General features: G+C 51.0%; 1 protein-coding gene across 1 annotated transcript in view; it reads right to left on the bottom strand.

The window, feature by feature from the left end:
- tmem8b (transmembrane protein 8B) overlaps positions 1-25199 on the bottom strand; it is a 190455-nt gene that overhangs the window by 69267 nt on the left and 95989 nt on the right. Inside the window, exon 5 of the mRNA XM_038805916.1 lies at positions 18983-19251. Within this exon, the coding sequence (XP_038661844.1) occupies positions 18983-19251 (269 nt within the window). The remainder of the gene's footprint in view (positions 1-18982; positions 19252-25199) is intronic.

The following is a 25199-nucleotide window of genomic DNA, read 5'->3' on the forward strand; positions in this document are numbered from 1 at the left end:
ATCCTAATTCACAAGTGATTCATATATATTTACAGCACAGAAGGAGGCCATTCGGCCCATCATATCCATGCCAGTCAACAAAGATCTAACTGCATCAATCCCATTTCCGGCACTTGGCCCATATTCCTGGAGGTTTTGGCAGCGAATATCTAAATATTTCTTAAATGATGAGAGTTTCTGATTCAACCACAATCTCAGGCAGCGAGTTCCAGACTCCCACCCCCCTCTGGGTGAAAACGTTTCTCCTCAACTTCCCTCTTAGCCTTCTAGGTCTGACCTTAAATCTGTGCCCCCTGATAAGTGACCTGTCTACTAATGGAAAAAGTGCCTTTATGTCCACCCTATCTTTACCCTTCATAACGTCATATAACTTTCTCAGGTCGCCTCTCAACCTTCGCTGCTCCAAGGAAAACAGTCCCAGGCTATCCAATCTTTCCTCATCATTCAGACCCTCCAGTCCAGTCATCATCCTGCAAAATCTGTGGCATCTGCGGGGGTTGGGGAGGGTACAGTTGGGCATTGGGCAACGGGCAGTGGTACCAATGTTCCTGAAACTTGCTACAGTTGTATCAAACCTTGCTAAAGCCACATTTGGAATATTGCGCACAATTCTGGTCGCCACACTACCAGAAGGATGTGGAGGCTTTGGAGAGGGTGCAGAGGAGGTTTATCAGGCTGTTGCCTGGTCTGGAGGGTGTTAGCTATGTGGAGAGGCTGAATAGACTCGGACTGTTTTCATTAGAACGACGGAGGTTGAGGGGGTGACCTGATAGAGGTCTACAAGATTGTGAGGGGCATGGATAGAGTGGATGGGCGGGCACTCTTTCCCAGGGTGGAGGGGTCAGTCACCAGAGGGCAAAGGTTTAAGGTGAGTGGGGCAAAGTTTAGAGGAGATGTGCGAGGCAGGTTTTTTACACAGAGGGTGGTGAGTGGCTGGAACGTGTTGCCAGGGGAGGTTGTGGAAGCAGATACATTAACAGTGTACAAAAGGCACCTTGACAAATACATGGATAGGATAGGTATGGAGGGACACGGCACTGGGAAGTGCTGAGGGTTTTGGCCAAGGTTGGTATCATGACTGGTGCAGGTTTGGAGGGCCGAAGGGCCTGTTCCTTTGCTGTATTGTTCTTTGTTCTTAAGCACTGGGGGCGGCAGTGGCAAGGGATGAGAGGGGTTGGGGGACTGAGGCATGGGGGGGGGGGGGGGGGGGGGTTGGTGAAGTGATGGTTTTGGCCATGGGTAAAACTTATGTCCTCATCAACCCCAACACAAAAAACCCACCTCACCCCTCGTAACAAACTTTAGCTGCAAAATAATTCAAAATCTACAAAGGCTCTAATGATCGAAGTTTAGCTGTTGCATTATTCAGTCCCAGTGATTGCATTCTTCATAATAACATTTGCATATTCTATTCACTGTAGGAACATCCAGTATGTATGATTGAATGCGACCTGTGCATATTTACTCATAAGATGGATCATCCATTATTTAATGCTCCCGAGGTTGGTGGAATGACAGTTCCTGTTACTAAAGGAGAATATATTCCATTCTCCATTAGCTCAAGTCCGCCCAGAACCAGATTCCCACAGCAGTGGACAAATCAATCGCAGAGATTTTCTCAAGACGAAAAATATGTAAACACATTCGACGCTCTCAGGATGGAGCACAGTTTGAGACATGAGAGTGAAACGGGCCCAATGAGGAGCTGGGCTTCTGAACACTTTATATCTTTGAAGGTATCTGATCAAAATCGATTCAGTTGGTTGATTTGGCTCTATGTCTGTCACAGAATGTTTTGTTCAGCATTAATTTACTGGCTGAGATGTTCTGAGGGGCGACTGTCAGCCCAAACTCTTTCTTTTGTACACGTCATAGCATCATCACTAATGTACAATCAAATAATCATGCATCAGAGAAGGAGGCTGTTCATCCCACCATGTCCGAGCTTGCACTTTGAAAAGAGCTACCTAATGAGTTCCACTCCACTGCCTTTTCCTACACCTCCCGCTGCCTGGGGAAAGCGGGCAGCATAATCAAAGACCCCTCCCACCCGGCTTACTCACTCTTCCAACTTCTTCCATCGGGCAGATGATACAAAAGTCTGAGAACACGCACGAACAGACTCAAAAACAGCTTCTTCCCCACTGTCACCAGACTCCTAAACAACCCTCTTATGGACTGACCTCATTAACACTACACCCTGTATGCTTCACCCGATGCCGGTGTCTATGTTTACATTGTGTACCTTGTGTTGCCCTATTATGTATTTTCTTTTTCTTTTCTTTTCATGTACTTACTGATCTGTTTGAGTTACTCGCTGCAGGATTCCTCGCTCTGACCTGCCCTGGTAGCCACAGTATTAATATGACTACTCCTCTTTAGTCTCTGGTCAACGGTAACCCCCAGGATGTTGATTGTGGGGGATTCAGCGATGGTAATGCCATTGAATGTCTAGATTCTCGCTTGTTTGAGATGGTGATTGCCTGGCCCTTGTGTGGCATGAATGTAACTTGCCACTTGTCTGCCCAATCCTGGATATTGCTGCATTTGCACAGTACTACTTCAGTATCAGCAGAATCGCGAATGGTGCTGAACATTGTACAATCATCGGCAAACATTCCCCCTTCTGACACTCTGACCTTATAGCCTGGGCATTCTCCTGGGGCTCTGGGTGACGACACCAGTGCCTCCTTTTCACAGTAACTTCATTTGAAGCCTACTCGTGACAATAAGTGATTTTCATTTTTCATTTCATTTCCTCTCAAAGGGAATAAACTTGATTCTCAGTATACTTGTAATACAGTAATAATCTTTATTATTGTCACAAGTAGGCTTACATTAACACTGCAATGACGTTACTGTGAAAAGCCCCTAGTCGCCACATTCCGGCGCCTGTTCAGGTACACAGAGGGAGAATTCAGAATGCCCAAATTACAAAAGAACATCTTCCAGGACTTGTGGGAGGAAACCGGAGCACCCGGAGGAAACCCACGCAGACGCGGGGAGAACATGCAGACTCCACATAGACAGTGACCCAAGCCGGGAATCAAACCCGGGACCCTGTTGTTGTGAAGCAACAGTGCTAACCACGGTGCTACCGTGCCGGAGCTTTGGAGAGATGTTACCAAAACGGAGGCTCTTCATATTTTGAACAGTGGCAATTGGAACTTATGGGAAAATGTAAGAAATTCATTGATGTAGAAAAGGCATTCTCGTGAATTCAAGTAAATTGGCACCGCCTTCAATTTGGTCTGTTGTATTCGCTGTTCCCAAAGTGGTCTCCTCTATATTGGGGAGACTAAACGCAGGCTGCGTTACCGCTTTGCGGAACACCTTCGCTCAGTCCGTAAGCTTGACCCAAACCTTTCTGTTGTTCGCCATTTTAACTCAACAGGTCTCTGCTCCAGTGAAGGCCAACACAAACTGGAGGAGCAGCATCTCACCTTCCGGCTCCGGCTGGGCGCATTACAGCCCTCAGCATTCAACATCGCGTTCGGCAACTTCAGATTGTGACTTTTCGGCTCCAAAAACATTCCATACCATTGCCTCAATGCAAATCCCTGCTCTCCCTCCCACACCAGATCAGCTGTCTTTTGTTCCGAAAGTTGCTATACCTCGTTGCTATGTCTCACAGCTACACTTTGAAATCGGACATATTCTCCTTCCCATTAGTTCTGACAAAGAGCCAAACAGACTCGAAACATTAACATTGTTTTCTCTCCCCTTGCCGATGCTGCTGGACCTGCTGACTTTTCCAGCAACCTCTGTTCTTCCAGAATCCAGCACCCGCCGTATTTTGCTTATTTTAGGGAAAGGCTCGCCTGAATCAAAGCTGTGGTTCAATGGACAACACTGAGCCTCTCTATTAGGAGGTTGTGGGTTCCCCCCAGTCTGAACACACTATGAAGGTCCCTGGCCCACGCCACCGCCCCCCCCCCCCCCCCAACACCTACACCGGTCAACTCTAGCCCAATCGCGCGCACAGAAAATGCCAGCTTGGCACCTTGACAGTGCCAGGCTGGCACCCAGGTGGCATTGCCAAGGTGCCAGATGGGCACCAGCAATGCCAGGGCACTACCCTGTCAGCATCAACGGGGCCGAGGTGGAGATGGTGAGCAGTTTCAAATTCCTAGGGGTGCACATCACCAAAAATCTGTCCTGGTCCACCCACGTCGACGCTACCACCAAGAAAGCACAACAGCACCTATACTTCCTCAGGAAACTAAGGAAATTCGGCATGTCCACATTAACCCTTACCAACTTTTACAGATGCACTATAGAAAGCATCCTATCGGGCTGCATCACAGCCTGGTATGGCAACTGCTCGGCCCAGGACCGCAAGGAACTTCAGAGAGTCGTGAATACCGCCCAGTCCATCACACAAACCTGCCTCCCATCCATTGACTCCATCTACACCTCCCGCTGCCTGGGGAAAGCAGGTAGCATAATCAAGGATCCCTCCCACCCTGCTTACTCACTTTTCCAACTTCTTCCATCGGGCAGGAGATACAGAAGTCTGAGAACACGCACAAACAGACTCAAAAACAGCTTCTTCCCCACTGTCACCAGACTCCTAAATGACCCTTTTATGGACTGTCCTCATTAACACTACACCCTGTCTGCTTCATCCGATGCCAATGCTTATGTAATTACATTGTATATCTTGTGTTGCCCTATTATGTATTCTCATGTATTGTCTTTAATTTTGTTTAATTCCCTTTTCTTCCCATGTACTGAATGATCTGTTGAGCTGCTCGCAGAAAAATACTTTTCACTGTACCTCGGTACAGGTGACAATAAACAAATCCAATCCAATCCAATCCAAGTGGGGGGCCTCCGCTGATCCCTCGGGACACCCCCAAGAGTGCTGTTCTGTCTGGTTCCCCTGGTGGGGACCAGCACTAAACAGCGCTCACCTGAGGCCTGTGAGGTGAAGGGGAAGAATCCCGAAGCTTCAGGTACCTGGGGAATTTGCACATTAGAGTGAAGCTTACTGCCTCGCTCTGATCTGCCTCTGATATGCCTATTTGCCAAAAAGTGATCCCACCCACTTTACATCGCAACGTCTCGCGCGATTGAGTCGGATTTTGCGAGGCGTGGCGAGCCAGGTAGATCCCGGCAGCGGGGTCTCCCGGCTCTCACCGGCCACACTGCGGCACGGCGAGCTGGATCGCGCCCTCTGTCTGCGAGGAAAGATGCCATCAACCTGATCGGGCAGAACAGGGGAGTTTTTCAAATGCCCGGGCCAGCAATTATTCCTCAAGCAACACAGCATCAAAGCAAAGACCAACAGCTTTTTCATCTCGCGCCCTGTTTGCGGGATCTTCCTGTGTGAAAGTTGGCTGTCAGTCTTTGCTGAAAGAACAACGATGCCACAAATACACATGTGAGTATAAACTGCGAAACTGTTTCTTACACCAGAGCTCAGTGATGGACAGCAGAATGCTACACTTGGTGATTTAGAGTACATCCCACTCTTTATAACACTGAATTATATTACAAATTCATCTCTCAGTGAAAATAACACTCAAAACATGAATCTTTCATTACTATAAGGACACCAGCCTTTGCTCCTTGAATTCAAAGTAATTGGAATCGCTTCCTACTTGTGTATTTTAATTAGATTAGATTTTATATTCATTATTTTCTTCATGTTTTATCAGGCCTGTCAGACAATTAGACAGGCCCTCCTAACCACATGTTTCTCCACATGAACATCTCTCCTGAATTCTGCCGTGTTCTGTTCCACCGAGCAATGAAAGGTTATGAGGGTGGAATCAACAAAAGATCACCATCACTGAATCCGCCACAATCAACATCCTGGGTGTTACTATTGATCAGAAGTCACATTAATACTGGGGCTACCTGGGCAGGCCAGAAGTTGGGAATCTTACGGTGAGTAACTCACCTCCTGACCCCCCAAAGCCTGCCCACCATCTACAAGGCACAAGTCAGGAGTCATGATGTGGAGGTGCCGGCGTTGGACTGGGGTGAGCACTGTAAGAAGTCTTACAACACCAGGTTAAATTCCAACAGGTTTGTTTCAAACACGAGCTTTCGGAGCACTGCTCCTTCACCTGAGGAAGGAGATGCGCTCCGAAAGCTCGTGTTTGAAACAAACCTGTTGGACTTTAACCTGGTGTTGTAAGTCAGGAGTGTGATGGAATACTCCCCAATTGCCTGGATGAGTGCAACTCCAACAACACTCAAGAAGCTCAACACCATCCAGGAAAAAAGCAGCCCTGCTTGATTGGCATCTCATCCACCGGCCTAAACACTCACTCTCTCCACCACTGACGCACAGTGGCAGCCGTGTGTACACGGTAGCACAGTGGTTAGCTCTATTGCTTCACGGTGCCAGGCTCGATTCCCGGCTGCACGTTCTGTGCGTTCTCTCCGTCTGTGTGGGTTTCCTCCGGGTGCTCCGGTGCGGGACTTGGACTGAGGGAAGCAAGGGTGGAGTGTGTGTGACAGAGGGAATGAGCGCATGCGAGAGAGGGGTGGATATACCGGAAAGGCAGCAAGGTGTGAATGAGTGAGGGGGTGAATGCGTGTGAGAGAGGGAGCGAGTGTGTGAGAGAGGGAGTGAGTGTGCACGAGAGAGAGGACAGTGAGTGACTGTGAAGGGGGTGAATGTGTGTGAGAGAGGGAGTGAGTGTGTGAGAGAGAGGACAGTGAGTGCCTGTGAAGGGGATTGTGTGTGTGAATGGGGAGTGTGTGAGAGAGGGAGCTAGTGTGTGTGAAGAGAGTGAGGCAGACATATGTACATGCATGAGGGAGTGAGTGTGTGTGAAGAGAGAGAGGCAGACATATGTACATGCATGAGGGAGTGAGTGTGTGTGAAGAGAGAGAGGCAGACATATGTACATGCATGTGTGAGAGAGGAAGGGAGATGTGTGTGTGAGAGAGAGGTGCAGGTGTCCACTATGAGTATCAGCTTTCTTGCATCACTCCTGCCATTGAAAAGACAGGTATTTTTTTAATATGATAACTTTTTAATTATGCCCAGTTTAGTCACCCCTAAAGTGGGTACTAAGAACATATGAACTCGAAGCAGGACTGGGCCATTCAGCCCCTCGATCCCGCTCCGCCGTTCAATACTATCATGGCTGATCTCCTCTCGCTAGTCTCAGTAATTATATACATAGAATTTACAATGCAGAAGGAGGCCATTCGACCCATCAAGTCTGCACTGGCTCTTGGAAAGAGCACCCTGCTTAAGGCCACACCTCCTGTAACCCCGTAACCCCACCTAACCTTTTGGACACTAAGGGGCAATTTTAGTGTGGTCAATCCACCCAACCTGCACATCTTTGGACTGTGGGAGGAAACCGGAGCACCCGGAGGAAACCCACGCACACACGGGGAGGAAATGTAAACTCCACACAGACAGTCACCGAGGTCCCGGATCCCTGGAGCTGTGAAGCAGCAGTGCTAGCCACTGTGCCACCGTGACACCCTAATGGTATCCATGAAACGATTGCCATAAAAAACAGCTGGTTCAGTAATGTCCTTGGGGGAAGGAAATCTGCCGTCCTTACCCGGTCTGTCCTACATGTGACTCCAGACCCACAGCAATGGGGTTGACTTTTAACTGTCGCTCTGAAATGGCCGAGCGAGACACTCAGTTCGATGGGTAATTAGGGATGGGCAGGGCAGCACGATGGCGCAGTGGGTTAGCACTGCTGCCTCACGGCGCTGAGGTCCCAGTTTCGATTCCGGCTCTGGGTCACTGTCCGTGTGGAGTTTGCACATTCTCCCCGTGTTCGCATGGGTTTCGCCCCCACAACCCAAACAATGTGCCGGGCAGGTGGATTGGCCATGCTAAATTGCCCCTTAATTGGAAAACAAAATTACTTGGATACTCTAAATTTGTGAAAAAAAAGGGATGGGCAACAAATGCAGGCGACGCCCAAATTCCCACACAAGAATAAAAGTAGATTTGCAGTGGGATTCTCCGTTGGCGGGATTCTCCGCCCCACCGGCAGCGTGCCCACACCCCCGGGCGCTTCCCGACAGCGTGGGGTGGCCCACAAAGGGCTGGCTGCAAGATCGGAGGGTCCCGCTGCTGGTGGTGGGGGTGCGCTGTGCCAGAGAACGGGGCTGGCGGTACAGAGATTCCCACCCCTGCGCTCTCGAGCCACTCAGTAAGAACATGGCTAATCCGATTGCGGCCTTAACTCCACTTCCCTGCCTGTTCCCCGTCGCCCTCCACTCCCGTTTCCATCACAAAACTGCCCAAATCAGCATATTCAATGACACAGTCCCCTCCCCCTTCCCCGAGGAAGAGAATTCCAAACACCAACGACCCTCAGAGAGGAGCGATGGATGGGGATTGGTCAGCCCTTTCCACCCCCCGCGACCTTTCTGTCCCGCCAATGATGAGCCTTGGACGCGGGTTCCCTGACTGCGGATGGGACGAGGAATGTAAATCGGCAGGCGGGACTGGAAGATTGCAGCAGCCGTCACGTGATGCTTCCGCCACGGGAAAGCCTGGGGGCAGGGCGAGGTGGGGCGATGGCAGTATTTCTCATCTCAGTTACAAGGACAGGACATTTGGACATGATGACACCGATGCTTGTGGGAGCTTGCCGTGCCCAGATTATCTACTACAATTCCTGGTATTGCGACGGCAACAAATCGACAGAAAGTGGTCAATTGGCTGGAAAGAGCATTAAGGCTGTGTTGGGAGCGGTGTGTGATATCAATGCCAGCTCTACCTTTCTTCCTTTGAGATGACAAGGCCCGCCTCTCAGCGAGACACAGATTGGATATTTAAGGTCAACGATTGCCGTCAGCATCCCTGACAGACGTCAGGTCACAACCTCCGTCTGGGGCAGCCACTCGACAATTATGCCGAGCTCCATGGAGAAAGACTGGTAGGCGCTCATTAAAACAGGCCCACGGCGACTCACAGTGTTTGATTTTGTTTCGCTGCTTCTGCCCATGTGGAGTGTGAAGTGTGGGCGGTTGTCAAGGCTGACATATCCACTTTGTATTTTCGAAAATAAGCAGCACGGAATGACCTGTGGTGCCGCTGCGATCACATTGGAAGAGTTTTCCAATTACTCCCACCCTCCCAGCACTTTCCCTCAAAGACTTGCAAACTTCCCCCTCTTCGAGTATTTACCCATTTCCAGCTTTTCCAGGTTGCAACCAGCAGCCGAGCTGACTAAATTCTCCTGGCGGGATTCTCCCATCCCGCGGCAGAGTGTCCACGCCGTCGTAAACGCCGTCGCGTTTTTACAACGGCGCGAACGTGCCGTTTCCAGCCCAGCACAGCGCTGGGGTGGTTCACGTCACTCCAGCTGCCGATCCCGGTGCGAACTGGGCGCCCCAGGATCCGCGCATGCGCAGTGACGCCGGCGCCAACCCGCGCATGCGCACTGGCTTCCTTCAACGTGCCGGCCCCGACGCAACATGGCGCAGGACTACAGGGGCCAGGCGCGTAGGAAATGAGTCCCCCGGCCACAGAGGCCGGCCCGCCGATGGCTGGGCCCCGATCGAGGGCCAGGCCGCATCGAAGCCCCCCCCCCCCCCCCCCCCCCCCCCGGGGTCGTAGCCCCCTCCCCCGCCACAGGCCGCCCCCCCCCTGACCCTACCATGCTGAGTTCCCACCAGCTGAGGGCAGGTGTGGACGGCGCTTACGGGACTCGGTGTTTCCACTTCGACCACTCGGCCCATCCCGGCCCGAGAATTCGCGGGCCGGCCGGGTAGAGTCATTGGCCGCGTCGCGCCAACTAAGCCGGCGCCAATGGTGTCGAGGAGGCGTGGCCCGGTCGCGGGAATTCTCCGACCCGGCCCAGGGCTGGGAGAATCCCGCCCTCCGTGTCGCCCTTCTGACGTTTTTGCAAATGATCTTAAATCTGTGCCGGCAATTTTTATCAGCGTGGGACAGTGGTGCGGGTGGCAAGATCGGTCACAGCATTCCTGACCGGGCAACACTGTCAGAGGGCAGGCAATAATGAGGTCAGGTGGACAACTGTCTCAAGTAGAACCAGACGGCCAGCAATCTGGGTTCTCCATCTGTCCTCATTAGGAATGCTTGGCTGAGAGCCAAGATCACAAAGCACTAATTGAGCACGGGTGATGTTTTGACAAGTATAGTGGATTGCTCACTTTGTTTGATTGACATCTTTAAGTGGCTGTAAAAAGTTGTTCCTTTTGCGACCTTTTTGTCAAAGACTCAGTTGTTATTTGCACCAGACAATGAGGGTAAAAGATATTAAAAGACTGAGGGTGTAAATGATCTGGTCCCACCTGCCGTGGGGATCATCGTGCGTCAGGCGGAACTCAAATAACGATGAGTCAAAATATAGGAGGGAGATAGAGAACCCAGTGGAGTGGCGCAGCGACAACAATCTCTCCCTCACTGCCAGCAAAACTAAAGAGCTGGTCACTGACTTCAGGAAGCAAAGTACTGTACACACCCCTGTCAGCATCAACGGGGCCGACAATCTCTCCAAAAATCTGTCCTGGTCCACTCACGTCGACGCTACCACCAAGAAAGCACAACAGCGCCAATACTTCCTCACGAAACTAAGGAAATTCGGCATGTCCACATTAACCAACTTTTACAGATGCACCATAGAAGGCATCCTATCGGGCTGCATCACAGCCTGGTATGGCAACTGCTCGGCCCAGGACCGCAAGAAACTTCAGAGAGTTGTGAACACAGCCTGGCCCATCACACAAACCCACCTCCCATCCATTGACTCCATCTACACCTCCCGCTGCCTGGGGAAAGCGGGCAGCATAATCAAAGCCCCCTCCCACCCGGCTTACTCACTCTTCCAACTTCTTCCATCGGGCAGGAGATACAAAAGTCTGAGAACACGCACGAACAGACTCAAAAACAGCTTCTTCCCCACTGTCACCAGAGTCCTAAGCAACCCTTCTATGGACTGACCTCATTAACACTACACCCTGTATGCTTCACCCGATGCCGGTGTTATCTGGTTACATTGTGTACCTTGTGTTGCCCTATTAGGTATTTCCTTTAATTTCCTTTTCTTCCCATGTACTTAATTATCGGTTGAGCTGCTCGCAGAGAAATACTTTTCACTGCACCTTGCTTTTTCCTCAGCATTTCCATTGTTGCCATGGTTATTAGTCGGCACGGTGGCGCAGTGATGGACACTACTGCCACACAGCACCAGGGACCCGGCTCGAGTCACTGTCTGTGCGGCGTCTGCACGTTCTCCCCGTGTCTGCGTGGGTTTCCTCCGGGTGCTCCAGTTTCTTCCCGCAGTCCAAAGACGTGCAGGTTAGGTGGATTGGCCATGCTAAATTGCCCCTTAGTGGCCAAAAGGTTGGGTGGGGTTACGGGGAGAGGGTGGAGGTGTGGGTTTACGTGGGGTGCTCTATCCAAGGGCCGGTGCAGACTCGATGGGTTGAATGGCCTCCTTCTGCTCTGTAAATTCTATGATTCTATTAGACGACTCATTGGTTCTGTCAATAGTGCATACAGGGGTGAATGGGCATTTGGGGGAACAAAAGTCTCATGTGGAGCATTGAGGGAATGGTGGGGCATTGAGGGGGTGGGGGCATGGAAGGGATGTGGAGAGTGGTTGGGGGGTGGGGGATGGGATGGTGAGTGGGATGAGAGCTGAATGCCCAGCAACTTCAAAAACAACCAGGGTGATGGTGCGGAGAAGCGAGGCAGACATTCTAACCAGTCCACCTCGGTACTCGCTGACACCAGTGACCATTTAGGATCTGCCTCCGAGGTCATCAGGTTTCGATCCCACCTCACACCCATCACCCTGGAGCGAAAAGTGATGGATTCGTGGAACCTAAATCGCGACAGATCCGGCGAGTTGGAAAATTTCCCAACTCAAGCTAGTCATTTTGGAACATGGAGTGGAGTTACATAGATCAATAAAATACATAGATATATAGAAGATAGGAGCAGGAGGAGGCCCGTTAGCCCTTCGAGCCTGCTCCACCATTCATCACCATCATGGCTGATCATCCAACTCAATAGCCTAATCCTGCTTTCTCCCCATAGCCTCTGATCCCATTCTCCCCAAGTGCTACATCCAGCCGCCTCTTCAATATATTCAAAGTTTTAGCATCAACTACTTCCTGTGAAATGAAAAATGAAAAAAATGAAAATCGCTTATTGTCACGAGTAGGCTTCAATGAAGTTACTGTGAAAAGCCCCTAGTCGCCACATTCCGGCACCTGGCCGGGGAGGCTGGTACGGGAATCGTGCTGCTGGCCTGCTTGGTCTGCTTTAAAAGCCAACGATTTAGCTCAGTGAGCTAAACCAGCCCCTGTGGTAATGAATTCCCCAGGCTCACCACTCTGTGTGAAGAAATGTCTCCTTATCTCTGTCCAAAATGGTTTACCCTGAATCCTCAGGCTGTGACCCCTGGTTCTGGACACGCCCATCATTGGTAACATCTACCCTGTCTAGTCCTGTTAAAATTTTATAAGTCTCTATGAGATCCCCCTCATTCTTCTGAACTCCAGCGAGAACAATCCGAACCGACTCAATCTCTCCTCATATGACAGTCCCGCCATCCCTGGAATCAGTCTGGTAAACCTTCGCTGCACTCCCTCTAGAGCAAGAACATCCTTCCTCAGAGAAGGAGACCAAAACTCCAGGTGTGGCCTCACCAAGGCCCTGTACAATTGCAGATTGTCACTAATCAAACGAATCAATGCTTTCTGTCGAGAGGGGGACAACAGAAGGTGTTAGATTCAGGTTTCAGCCGAACAAAGTCCCAATTAGAATCAAAAACAGATAATGCTGGAAATTGGAACAGAGTTAACAGGCACGAACCCAGAATCGGGACCCGCACCAGGCCAATCGCGAGGCAGCCAGTTCGCTCACCCAGCGCCATCTCAATCTCACCTTTGATAGACCATAAGACCATAAGACATGGGAGCAGAATTAGGCCACTCGGCCCATCGAGTCTGCTCCGCCATTCAATCTTGGCTGACATTTTCTCATCCCCATTCTCCTGCCTTCTCCCCCTAACTCCTGATCCCCTTATTAATCAAGAACCTATCTATCTCTGTCTTATAGACACTCAGTGATTTGGCCTCCACAGCCTTCTGCGGCAAAGAGTTCCACAGAATCACCACCCTCTGGCTGAAAATGTTCCTCCTCATCTCTGTTTTAAAGGATCGTCCCTTTAGTCTGAGATGCTGTCCTCTGGTTCTAGTTTTTCCTACAAGTGGAAACATCCTCTCCACGTCCACTCTATCCAGGCCTCGCAGTATCTTCTAAGTTTCAGTAAGATCCCCCTCATCCTTCTCAACTCCAATGAATACAGACCCAGAGTCCTTAACCGTTCCTCATACGACAAGTTCTTCATTCCAGGGATCATTCTTGTGAACCTCCTCTGGACCCTTTCCAAGGCCAGCACATCCTTCCTTAGATACGGGGCCCAAAACTGCTCACAATACTCCAAATGGGGTCAGACCAGAGCCTTATACAGCCTCAGAAGTACATCCCTGCTCTTGTATTCTAGCCCTCTCGACATGAATGCTAACATTGCATTTGCCTTCTTAACTGCTGACTGAACCTGCACGTTAACCTTAAGACAATCATGAACAAAGATTCCGAAGTCCCTTTGTGCTTCCGATTTCCTAAGCATTTCCCCGCTTAGAAAAAGTATATGCCTAAATTCCTCCTTCCAAAGTGCATAACCTCAGATTTTTCCACATTGTATTCCATCTGCTACTTCATTGCAGCCCCCTGCTTCCTCAATACTAACTGTCCCTCTACAGATCTTTGTATCATCTGCAAACTTAGCAACAGTACATAGAACATAGAACAGGCCCTTCGGCCCTCAATGTTGTGCCGAGCCATGATCACCCTACTCAAACCCACGTATCCACCCTATACACGTAACCCAACAACCCCCCCTTAACCTTACTTTTATTAGGACACTACGGGCAATTTAGCACGGCCAATCCACCTAACCCGCACATCTTTGGACTGTGGGAGGAAACCGGAGCACCCGGAGGAAACCCACGCACACAGGGGGAGGACGTGCAGACTCCACACAGACAGTGACCCAGCCGGGAATCGAACCTGGGACCCTGGAGCTGTGAAGCATTTATGCTAACCACCATGCTACCCTGCTGCCCTAGGTGGGAGGGGGTGAGGGATTTGGCGGTAACAAAAGGATTGGGCGGGCTAGGCCAGAAGGTCTGAAGGTACCTTCAGTTCCTTCTTCCAGATCATTAAGGTACATTGTAAAAAGTTGTGGTCCCAGCACAGACCCCTGAGGTACACCACTAGTCACTGGCTGCCAACCTGAAAAAGACCCCTTTATCCCCACTCTCTGCCTTCTGCCAGTCAGCCAATCCTCTATCCATGCCAAGATCTTACCCTTAACACCATGGGCTCTTAACTTATTTAACAGTCCCAGTTGGGGCCGTATATGCTCGCCAGCGCCACTAACCTCCCCTCTAACGCACCCGTCTCTATACGTAACTGCCCCCTTGATTCGTCACCACCTTCGCCATCTGATACCTCACCCTCTTCACCACAACGATCGCCACCACTGCCCCCCCCCTCCCCCCTGCATCGAGATTGATCATCAAACCTCGAGTGAAACACCTGCCTCACCCAACCCTTCCTCAGCCTTGCCTGATCCTTCACCCTCAGGTGGGTCTCCTGCAGCATCACCACGTCGGCTATGAAGCTCTTCAAGTGCGCCAAAACTGTTGATGTCTTCACCAATCCCCCTATTCCCCTCACTTTCCACGTTACTGTACTCACCCCCTCACCCCCACTACCCCGCCCCTGTTAACCGCCATCATCATAACCCCGGGCCTTAACCTTCTGGCCTAGCCCGCCCAATCCTTTTGTTACCGCCGAATCCCTCAGCCCCTCCCTCCTAGAACCCCCAACTTCCTCTAGCAAACACCTCTCCCAGTATCGATCCCTCCCCCCCACCATTCACACCTCCCAGTGGAACCTGCTCAACCAGGCTCCAATGGCCGCAGCCCCTCCCTCCACCACCTCACCCCCCCCCCCCCCCCATTCATTAGCCCACCTTGGCTTACGAGTATGTAGGCCCCCGCCAGAGCCCCCACCCCTCCTCGTCCTCCACTCCTCCAAACCCTGACCCAGAAAAACAAACAAACCAGGTGCAAAACCGCGCCCCCCGAAAACCGCCGTAAACCCAAAGCCCAATCCGCTTGGAACCGACTGGAAACAAAGGGAAACGACTCCCCCCGCCCCTTCAAACAACACAAAACCCAGTCACCCCAACCAGCAAATACAGAACGTCAGAGAACAGAGAGAAACACAGACCCCACCCCCTCAGCCCCACCCCCTCGGTCCCAGTCCCAGCCCCTCAGCCCCAAAATTAGGGCTGTTTAAATTAAACCCCCTCCTGTGCAAAAGTGGTGAGCGCCGGGATTCTGTGGGGACGCAGCAATGGTAAAGCCATGGAACGTCCCGGGGGAGTCCCTCTGTTCCTACCTGTCTCCTGTTTGCCAACCTTTCTGCTGTTTGAAACAGAGAACATTTGTCAAGCAATAGGAATTCTCCGTTTAGCAATGGACCGTCATTGCGCCGTTGCGCTCAGGAAAGCGTCACTCAGCCAGTTTCACTTTTCACAATGCGCACGGCCGAGTGAAGGTCACACAAACAGCAGGGCTTCTAAATGGCCAACAAGAGGGCCAAGAACCTATTCAATAGTCGGCGGTTTTGTCGTGTAACAGCGACTCATTTGCAATTAAACAGCATCGCACAGGATATACAGCTGAGAAACAGGCCATTCGGCCCGACCACTCCATGTTGGTGTTTAAGCTCCACTCGAACCTCCTCCCATCTTTCCTCATCTAAATTTACCATCATAACCCCCATTTCCTCCTCTCTCATTTGCTTGTCCAACTTGAATCGACACCATTCACTTCATTGGATTGGATTGGATTGGATTTGTTTATTGTCACGTGTACCGAGGTACAGTGAAAAGTATTTTCTGCAGGCAGCTCAACAGATCATTCAGTACATGGGAAGAAAAGGGAATTGAACAGAATTCAAGAAAATACATGAGAATACATAATAGGGCAACACAAGATATACAATGTAACTACATAAGCATTGGCATCGGATGAAGCAGACAGGGTGTAGTGTTAATGAGGTCAGTCCATAAAAGGGTCATTTAGGAGTCTGGTGACAGTGGGGAAGAAGCTGTTTTTGAGTCTGTTCGTCCGTGTTCAACCATTCTCTGTGGCAGTGAGTTCCACATCTTCCCCACTCTCTGGGGAAAGAAGCTTCTTCTGAATTCACCATTGGGTACCTTGATGGCTGTCTTATTGTGATGGCCTCCAGATATATGTATTCGTTCTTGGGATGTGGGCGTCGCCAGCATTTGTTGCCCATCCCTAATTGCCCTTGACCTGAGAAGCATGCTGGGGCATTTCAGAGGGGGGGGCAGTTAAGAGTCAACCACATTGCTGTGGGTCTGGAGTCACATGTAGGCCAGACCGGGTAAGGACGGCAGATTTCCTTCCCTGAAGGACATTAGTGAACCAGGTGGGTTTTTATGACAATTGACAATGGCTTCATGGTCATCGTTAGACTTTTAATTCCAGATTTTTGATGAATTCAAATTTCACCATCTGCTCTCACCCATCTGGGTCTCTGGATTACTAGTCCAGTGTCAAGACCACCACACCACCGTCTCTGGCCCACTCTGCTCCTGGGACAGCACCTTCCAACCCCGCAACCTCTACCATCTAGGCCAAGAGCAGCAGATACCTGGGAACCCCACCACCTGGAGGCTCCCCTCCAAGTCACTCACCACCCTGACTGGGAAATATATCGGCCGTTCCTTCACTGTCGCTGGGTCAAATCCTGGAACTCCCTTCCTAACAGCACAGTAGGTGTACCTACACCACATAGACTGCAGTGGTTCAAGAAGGCAGCTCACCACCACCTTCTCAAGGGGCAATTAGAGACAGATAATGAACGACGGCCGAGCCAACAGTGCTCTCATCCCGTGAAAGAATAAAAAATGAGGGAACATTTTCTCTATATGAAAAAAAAAAGAAAATCGCTTATTGTCACAAGTAGGCTTCAATGAAGTTACTGCGAAAAGCCCCTAGTCGCCACATTCCGGCGCCTGCCCAGGGAGGCTGGTACAGGAATTGAACCGTGCTGCTGGCCTGCTTGGTCTGCTTTAAAAGCCAGCGATTTAGCCGAGTGAGCTAAACATTCTATCCAAACCTTTCAGAATTTTAAACATCTCGATGATGTCACCCCCTCAGCCTCCTTCTCCCCAGGAGAAGAAATCCATTTGTCAATCCTTTCCGGGTGTACATGTACCCACACATTTCTGCTGTCATCCTTGTAAACCTCCTTTGCAGCATTTCTAGTGCCTCCATATGTGTTTTAGAACATGGAGCGCAGAACGGAACGCAATACCCTTTAAGTGCGGCCTAACCACACGGATTGAGCGTAACTTCCCCACTTTTCAATTCAAACCCTGTGGAAATAAGGTCCGGTGTTTGGTTTGATTTGTTTATATCTTTGCGAACCTGCAGTTCCTGTGATGATGTTAACTAGTTCACAGCCTTTGATCAATGCAGCAGTTTTAATCATGATGTGGAGATGCCGGCGTTGGACTGGGGTGAGCACAGTAAGAAGTCTTACAACACCAGGTTAAAGTCCAACAGGTTTGTTTCAAACACGAGCTTTCGGAGCACGGCTCCTTCCGTTAGAAAGAAACCTGTTGGACTTTAACCTGGTGTTGTAAGACTTCTTACTGTGCAGTTTTAATCAGCTTTCAAAATGGCCAGGAGATCTCCATTGAGGGTGTGGAGAAGGTAGTGCAGCCTGGGAAGCCCTCACCGTCGCACAGTTCTGGCCTCCACACTATGAAAAGGACCTGGAAATGTTGGACCAAAAGAGGTGTTCCAAGCGCAATTGTCAGCTTCCCCCAGACAGCAGAAATGGTGGCGAGATTGAGCAGCTGGGAGACAGATAGAGGCAAAGCGAGAGAGATGGAGAGACTAAGATTCAGTGATGCAACCATCAATTCACACGAGACAGAGAATGGAAGTGAACTGTGGCTTTGATCGACTAGAGCAGTGCCTGCCTGCGACTGGTCAGCACTGAGAGCCACCTACAGGGCAGCTGTTCTTTATACCTCCCCTCAAGGGGGCGGAGCCAGGGGCGGAGCCCACAAAGACACCAACATGATACAACCAGTGTAATACAGTACAATGGTCCATAGGTGGAGCCACATGGGCAACAGCGTGGTACAATGTAATACAGTGGTGAATGGTTACCATAATACGTTCACCACATGCAGTTAAATAATATTGCTTGGAATGGAAGGCAAAGAGAGAAAAGATTTTTGTTCATATAGCCCCCTTTCCACAAACACAGGACATCTTAAAAATCCTTTTGAAGTGCAGTTACTGTTGCGATGTATGGAACTATGCCCCAGTTTGTGCACAGCAAACATTCACGAAGATCTAATGGCCCGGCCATCTGTTTCTAGGTGTTGGGTGAAGGGCAAATATTAGCCAGAACTCTGGAGTGACCTCCCTAATTCTTCTCCCGAAAGTAATTTGGAACTTTTTTGCTCTTCTCCAGCTAGAAGGTGGGGCTTTGCTTAACTTACTATCTGAAAGACATTTGACAATGCAGCACTCCTCCCGGACTGTACTGGACTGTCAGCCTGGATTATGCACTGATGCCTTTGGAGCTGGGCTTTCACCTTGTCCTTCTGTCTGCCCCTGAGAGTGCTGGCTACTGTGCCACACGCTGGCACCAGCGGTGAGTTTCGGAGCAATGGGATTCAAAGAGAGTGGAAGGGGTGGGAGACAGATATCGCTGTTAAATGTCTCCTCAAACTGTAATCAGGTTCTTGTGGATCTACATTTCAGAGTTATATGGTGCACCTTCTAAGCAGTACTGGAGATGGCACCTCATCCTCGCCCTCCATTCCCACCAGGGCTCAAGACCCCATGTGTCAGGCCAAGGAGCTTGACCTCTTACCTCTGATGTGAACCCCGACCCGGAAGTTCACGTCAACGTTGCGAACGGTCTTCTCCACCAGGATGTAGTACCACTGCTGCCAGAAGGGCGCCTTGTCCTGCAGCTCGCAGACCCGTCGATCCCGGCAGTCAACGCGGGTGGAGTTGTGGAGTGGGGGGGCCTTTGCCCTGACTTTGAGCAGCACCGGGCAGCCCCCCACCGTCCTGTTACTGTTGCGGCAGTCCGAGAGACGCACCAACACCCGGGAGGTGTAGCTTGGGATGAAAACCCTAAGGGGGAGGAAAAAGGTCAAATCTGAGGCAGGGGGGGTCAAAACCAGAGCAGGCAGATCCAAATGTCAGGTTAAAAGCACTTTGATTACCCAGATAGGATTGTTTGAACAGCGGAACAGGAGGAGGCCATTCAGCCCCTTCAACCTGCTCCTCAGTTAGATCACGGTTCACCTGCAGCTTAATCCTCTCTTGGTTCCATGTGCCCTGAAAGCCTCCGACAGTAAACATCTATTCACCTATTGTGCACAGAAGGATCCCACAAAATATAACATGCCGTGCGGAAGGAGGCCATTCGGAGCATCGAGTCTGCACCGACCCACTTAAGCCCTCACTTCCACCCTATCCCCAATAACCCCTCCTAACCTTATATGGACACTAAGGGCAATTGATCATGGCCAATCCACCTAACAGCACGTCTTTGGACTGTGGGAGGAAACCGGAGCACCCGGAGGAAACCCACGCAGACACGCGGAGAGCGTGCAGACTCCGCACAGACAGTGACCCAGCGGGGAATCGAACCTGGGGCCCTGGTGCTGTGAAGCCACAGTGCTAACCACTGTGCTACCGTGCCGCCCTGTGTCAGGCCAGAAGCGAGGTAATGTCTATATAACCTGTTTTTGGATGTGGGAGAAACAAGAACACCAGAGATTAGCGTCCTTCTCATCAACCAAAAGTGACTTTGGACGTCTGGGTCACGATTTATTGGCCTCATTAGGCCTGACTTGGTGTCACGGAGAGGCCGCTGAATATCACAAGAGGCCTCTCGTGAGATTCGCGACGCTCAAGGCATCGCACAAGATTCGCCCAAAGCTTGTGAGACGCCGCGATCTGGATCTGCTTTGACTGTGTGCTGTTTAGTCTGGGTCCTGGGGCGGGGGGGGGGGGGGGGGGGGGTCTCCAGGCCATGGGAGACCACTGGGTGGTCGGTCAGGGTGGCACCCTGGCTCTCAGTCTGGCACCCGGGCACCTTGGTACTGCCGCCCTGCCACTGCCTTGTTACCCAGGTGGCACCGCCAAGGGTTGGGGCCCGAGGGGCATACGATGGGTGGGGGAGTAAACAGCAGGTACGAAGGGGCCTCATAAAGGTTGGGGGGGGCGAAGGGTGGGGGTTCTGAAAGGTGGGGGACCCAAAAGGGGGATGGGTAGGCTTGAAAAAGGCCCCCTTATCTGTGGTAGGCTATATTAGGTGTATCGCGGTACCTAGGTGGGATGGACCTTATACTGTAGTATGAGTGGTAGAACCTGCCTGCTGGCTCCGCCCAGCAGGCGGAGCATAAGAGTCTGTGTTTCACCCGCAGCAGTCATTCTGTACTGGAGCTGCTGGGGTAACTACTTGTTCATTAAAGCCTTCAATTGGACTACAATCTCGCTTCAGTAGTGATTGATCGTGCATCAATAGCCAGGTGTCCTCAGTTGGGGATGTGGGGTAATGTCCATCTGTGCTGGGGGTTGGCCGATGTGAGGACTCTCAAACTCACCTGGAGCAGCCCGTTCTCTGAGGAGCCAGTCTTGCCGGAGAGTTCAGCTGCCCATTACGGAAAACATTTCGAAGTGAGGGCTGGACCAGGGAGAAACTACCCAAGGCCCAAAGAAACGAAATAGAGTGCGATCTACCGGCCATGTTTCGCCCGAAACGGAGGATGCCACGGCAGGTAGATCCTGGGAGAAGCCTTCCTCGGGTTTCCCGACAGCTTGTACGTGAGCAGTCTCCCTCCCACAATGGGCGGGATCAAGCCTTACACACCTAAGTAGGTTTAAAACACTCTTAGTCATGCTGACCCAAAATCTATCAGGCTCCCGGCATCCAGAGGCCTCCCAGGGGACTCCAGCGGGGGCACCGTACAGTCCTGGCCCAGACAACCGTGAACCGGACGCGAGGGGACCCGAGGGTTCTCCAAGGCCGATGGAGACTCCTGGCTGATCAGGGATAGGAGAGGGTGGCTCGCTGGCTCTCCCCCGGGAATGCAGGAACCTGGTACTGCCAAGGTGGCTGTGTGGCACTGCCAGGTTGGCAAGAGTACTGTCAGTGTGGCAGTGCAAGGGTTCCTGGGTGGCAGGCGTGCACGGCTATGAGACTGGGCCTGACGGGGGGGCCATGACCATGAAAGGAGGATGGAGGGGGTATGAAGGTTGGGGGGGGGGGGGGGGAGTGCAGGGCGGGTATGCAGAGTCCTCTGGAAGGTTGGAGGAGTGAAGGGTGGGTGTTCTGGAAGAGTTGGGGCCCCCGGAAGGAGACATGACGAGGCCTGAAAAGAGGCGGACCTCAGCGACCCCATAGCGGGGTGTCATCACTTGGGAGGGTGTGGGGTAATGCCATGTGTGTGGGGGGTGACATTGCCCATGGGCGGGGGGGGTGTGGGGGATCCTGAAGCACACTTACAAATCGGGACACCCTTTCAAAACGGTGACCTGATCTCTGAGGAGCCAGCGTGGCCAATCAGTTCAGCTCCCCAGTGATGAAAATAATTCTAAGGGTGGGGTTTACTGATCCCGCCGACATCAATCGGATTTCGCGGTGACTGCACCCCTCGCTGCTGGAAAAACGTCATGAGACCGGAATTTCCCACCAACGTTAACGGCCAGGAGATTGCAGCCTAAGTGTCGGCTGGTCCAGTGAGAAACCCCCCAGGTCCCAAAAAAGTGACATAGGGCACGATTTAATGGCCGTGCTGCACTTAAGCGAGAGAGCGAGGAGGCCGTAAATCACGGGAGAGGCCAAAATTTTGAACCGGGACAGGCGTCAATCTGTTTGCGACCTAAACGGCCCGCTCCCGTTGGCGAAATCAGGATCCCGCCAACTCCAGCTCCAGCTCTCGCTCCAGCTCCCTCTGTCCAGCGAATTGGCCCCAACAGCTTTCTGTGGTCGAGAATTCCACAAGTTCACAACTCTCTGAGAGAAGAAGTTCTTCCTCATCTCAGTCCTGAATGATTCCCCCCACGCCCCCACCCTCCCCCCGAGGACTCTACTAGACGGCCTACCAGCCAGGTCCCGCCGGGAATGACCATGTCCATTTCACGCTGGCGGGACTGGCCAGGAACTGACTGCCGCTCGGCCCATCGGGGCCTGGAGAATTGCCGGGGGGGGGGTGGGGGTCACTGCCAACAGCCCTCGACCAGCGTGGTGTATACTCAGCCCCCTCCCGAAAACCGGCACCGGGGAATACGGCAGCCGGCATCGGAGTGGTGGGGCGGGATTCACGCCACCTCCCGGGGATTCTCCGACCCGGCAGGGGGATGGAAAATCCCGCCCTATGAGATCCCCTCTCATTCTTCTAAACTCCAGTCAGTACAAGCCCAGTCGATCCAGCCTTTCTTCATCTGTCAGTCCTGCCATCCCGGGAATTAGCCTGGTGAACCTTCGCTGGACAATCTCAATAGCAAGAATGTCCTTCCTCAAACTAGGAGACCACAACTGTGCACAACACACAAGGTGTGGACACACTAAGGCCCTGTATAACTGCAGCAAGACATCCCAACTCCTGTCAGTACGAACAGTGGAACACTCTCCACTTGCCTGGGGATGAGCACAGTGCCAGCAACACTCCAGAAGCTCAACACCATCCAGGACAAAGCAGCCCGTTCGTTGGCACCCCACCCACAAACATTCACTCCCTCCACCATTGATGACCAGTAGCAGCCATGTACCGTCTACAAGATGCACTGCATCGGTGACACAAGAACATCCTGAAGCAGTACAATTAATCGCTGGAAGGCACGGACCCAGTAATGTGTGAGGAAAGAGTTAATTAACCAGCCTCTTCATACTGAGTTTTACTGAGAGGGGAATGAACGTGTAACCATAACAAAGCTTGCTTTTCTTTTGAAAAAAATTGTGTTTTAATATGCAGAGCAATATTTCAGTTTAAATCATGGCCTTATTGAAAAGTACCAGGCAGCGACAGTCTTTAGCCGATCAAGGATTCAGCAACGGGCAACTGACATTCAACCAATGAGGTTAAAGTGTGTTTGAGGGTGATTAACTCCTCTTGAGGACACATCTGCATCAGGAAACGTGGTTAAGTGACAAGGCGGCCATTGTTCATCCATCACCATGGAGCCGTCTCCAGGCGAGTGACTTGATTGACAGTTCAGTCGAGGTGGAGTTTGACAACGTTTCAGCGTTTAAACTGAAGTTATTGATAAAGGGATGAGGGGAAATAGCTGATGAGGTTATGCCGCTGAATATGTGGGCCCTCAAGCAGTTGGATTGAGCAAAAGGCGCGACAGGGTCAAGATTTTCAATGAGACCTCATTTGCTAAACTGTTTGAAATCTCTGGTTAAGTGTCCATGTATCATCATAAATGTTGCTGTCAAATGCACATTTAATTATTGTCACTAATAGTTCCTACTGCCCGCGTAATTCCTAACAATGTTAATAAATCCTTTCAACCCCATTACTTTCAGGAGTAACTTACAAAGTAAGAAGCAAGGACACCCATTCTCGAACAGAAAAATGTGTCATTGATCAATGGAATCTGCTGCTGTTCCTACAGTGTTGCTCTGTGTAACTATACTGGCTCAATGCCCAGTTTCTGCTACATTAGACTGATAGAAACCAGTCTGTGTGTGTGCGTGTGTGCATGAGTGAGTGTGTATATACGTGTGTGGGTGCATGAGTGTGTGTATGTATGTGTGTGTGTGTGTGTGCATGTGTCTGTGTGCATGACTGTATGTGTGTCCATGAGTATGTGTGGGTGTGTGTACATGAGTTTGTGTGGCATGAGTATGTGTATGTGCATGAGTGAGTGTGTGCATATACGGCGTGTGTGCATATGCGTGTGTGGGTGCATGAGTGTGTGTGTGTCTGTATATATACATGTATGTGTGCATGAGTGTGTGTGCATGAGTGTGTGTGTGTACGTACATGTATGTGTGCATGAGTGTGTATGTATGTGTGTGCATGAGTGTGTGTATATACATGTGTGTGTGCATGAGTGTGTGTGCGCATGGGTGTGTGTGCGCGCATGAGTGCATCTATGTGCAGGAGTGTATGTGTGTGCAAGAGTGCATGAATGTGTGCGTGCCTGAATGTGTGTGTGCGTGTGTATGTGCATGAGTGTGCGCGCATCTGCCACCCGCGCCCAGGCAGGGCGAACAACGCGTCCGGCACGGGACTGAGTCCGCAGCTGCCACGCTGAGTTCCCGACGGGTGAAACCACACGCGTCCCACGCCGTCAGGAACTTGGCCGGTGGGGGGAGGGGCATCGGGGGGCGTGCCTCAGGCAATGTCGATACGTGGCGCAGCGTACTCCCACAGTACGCCGCATTATCATAGAATTTACAGTGTAGAAGGAGGCCATTTAGCCCATCGAGTCTGCACCGGCCCTCGGAAAGAGCACCCTACCTAAGCCCACACCTCCACTCTATCCCCGTTGTCATGTGAGAGTACCTTTAAGAAATGGATGATTAAGCAATGTACCTTTAAGAAATGAAGCAGCTCATATTACTGAAGTGATGTCAGAGGGTGGGGTGGTGGGGGGGAGGGGGGGGGGGAGCTGAGCTGAGCTCACTTCTGCTTTTAGTTTCAGTTTGAAAGAGCAGCAGAAAAATGCCTGGCTGGTTTGCTGAGAGCTGCAGGAAGGAAAAGAGCTGGTCTGGTGATTTCTGCAAATCCAAAGACTATAAATATATTGAATGTAACCTGTTGTGCTTCTATTTTTGACGGGTTGAAGTTTTTTGGATGCTTAAAAGAACAGTTTACAGGATTGGGGCCTGTTGTATTATTTACGGGGTTATCTTTGAAATAAGTGGTGTTAAGAAATCCAATGTTTATTTTAAAAGGTAAATTTGAGTTCATTGAATAAACATTGTTTTGTGTTTAAAAACCCACGTGTCCATAATTGTAATACCACACCTAGGGAACAAGCCGTGTGCTTCAAAAGCAACAATCCATTAAAGGGAGAGGTTGGTTGAATTCCAGGATACATTTTGGGGTTCCGAAAAC

Source organism: Scyliorhinus canicula, chromosome 8 (assembly GCF_902713615.1).
Source record: "Scyliorhinus canicula chromosome 8, sScyCan1.1, whole genome shotgun sequence".
Taxonomy (NCBI): Eukaryota; Metazoa; Chordata; class Chondrichthyes; order Carcharhiniformes; family Scyliorhinidae; genus Scyliorhinus; species Scyliorhinus canicula.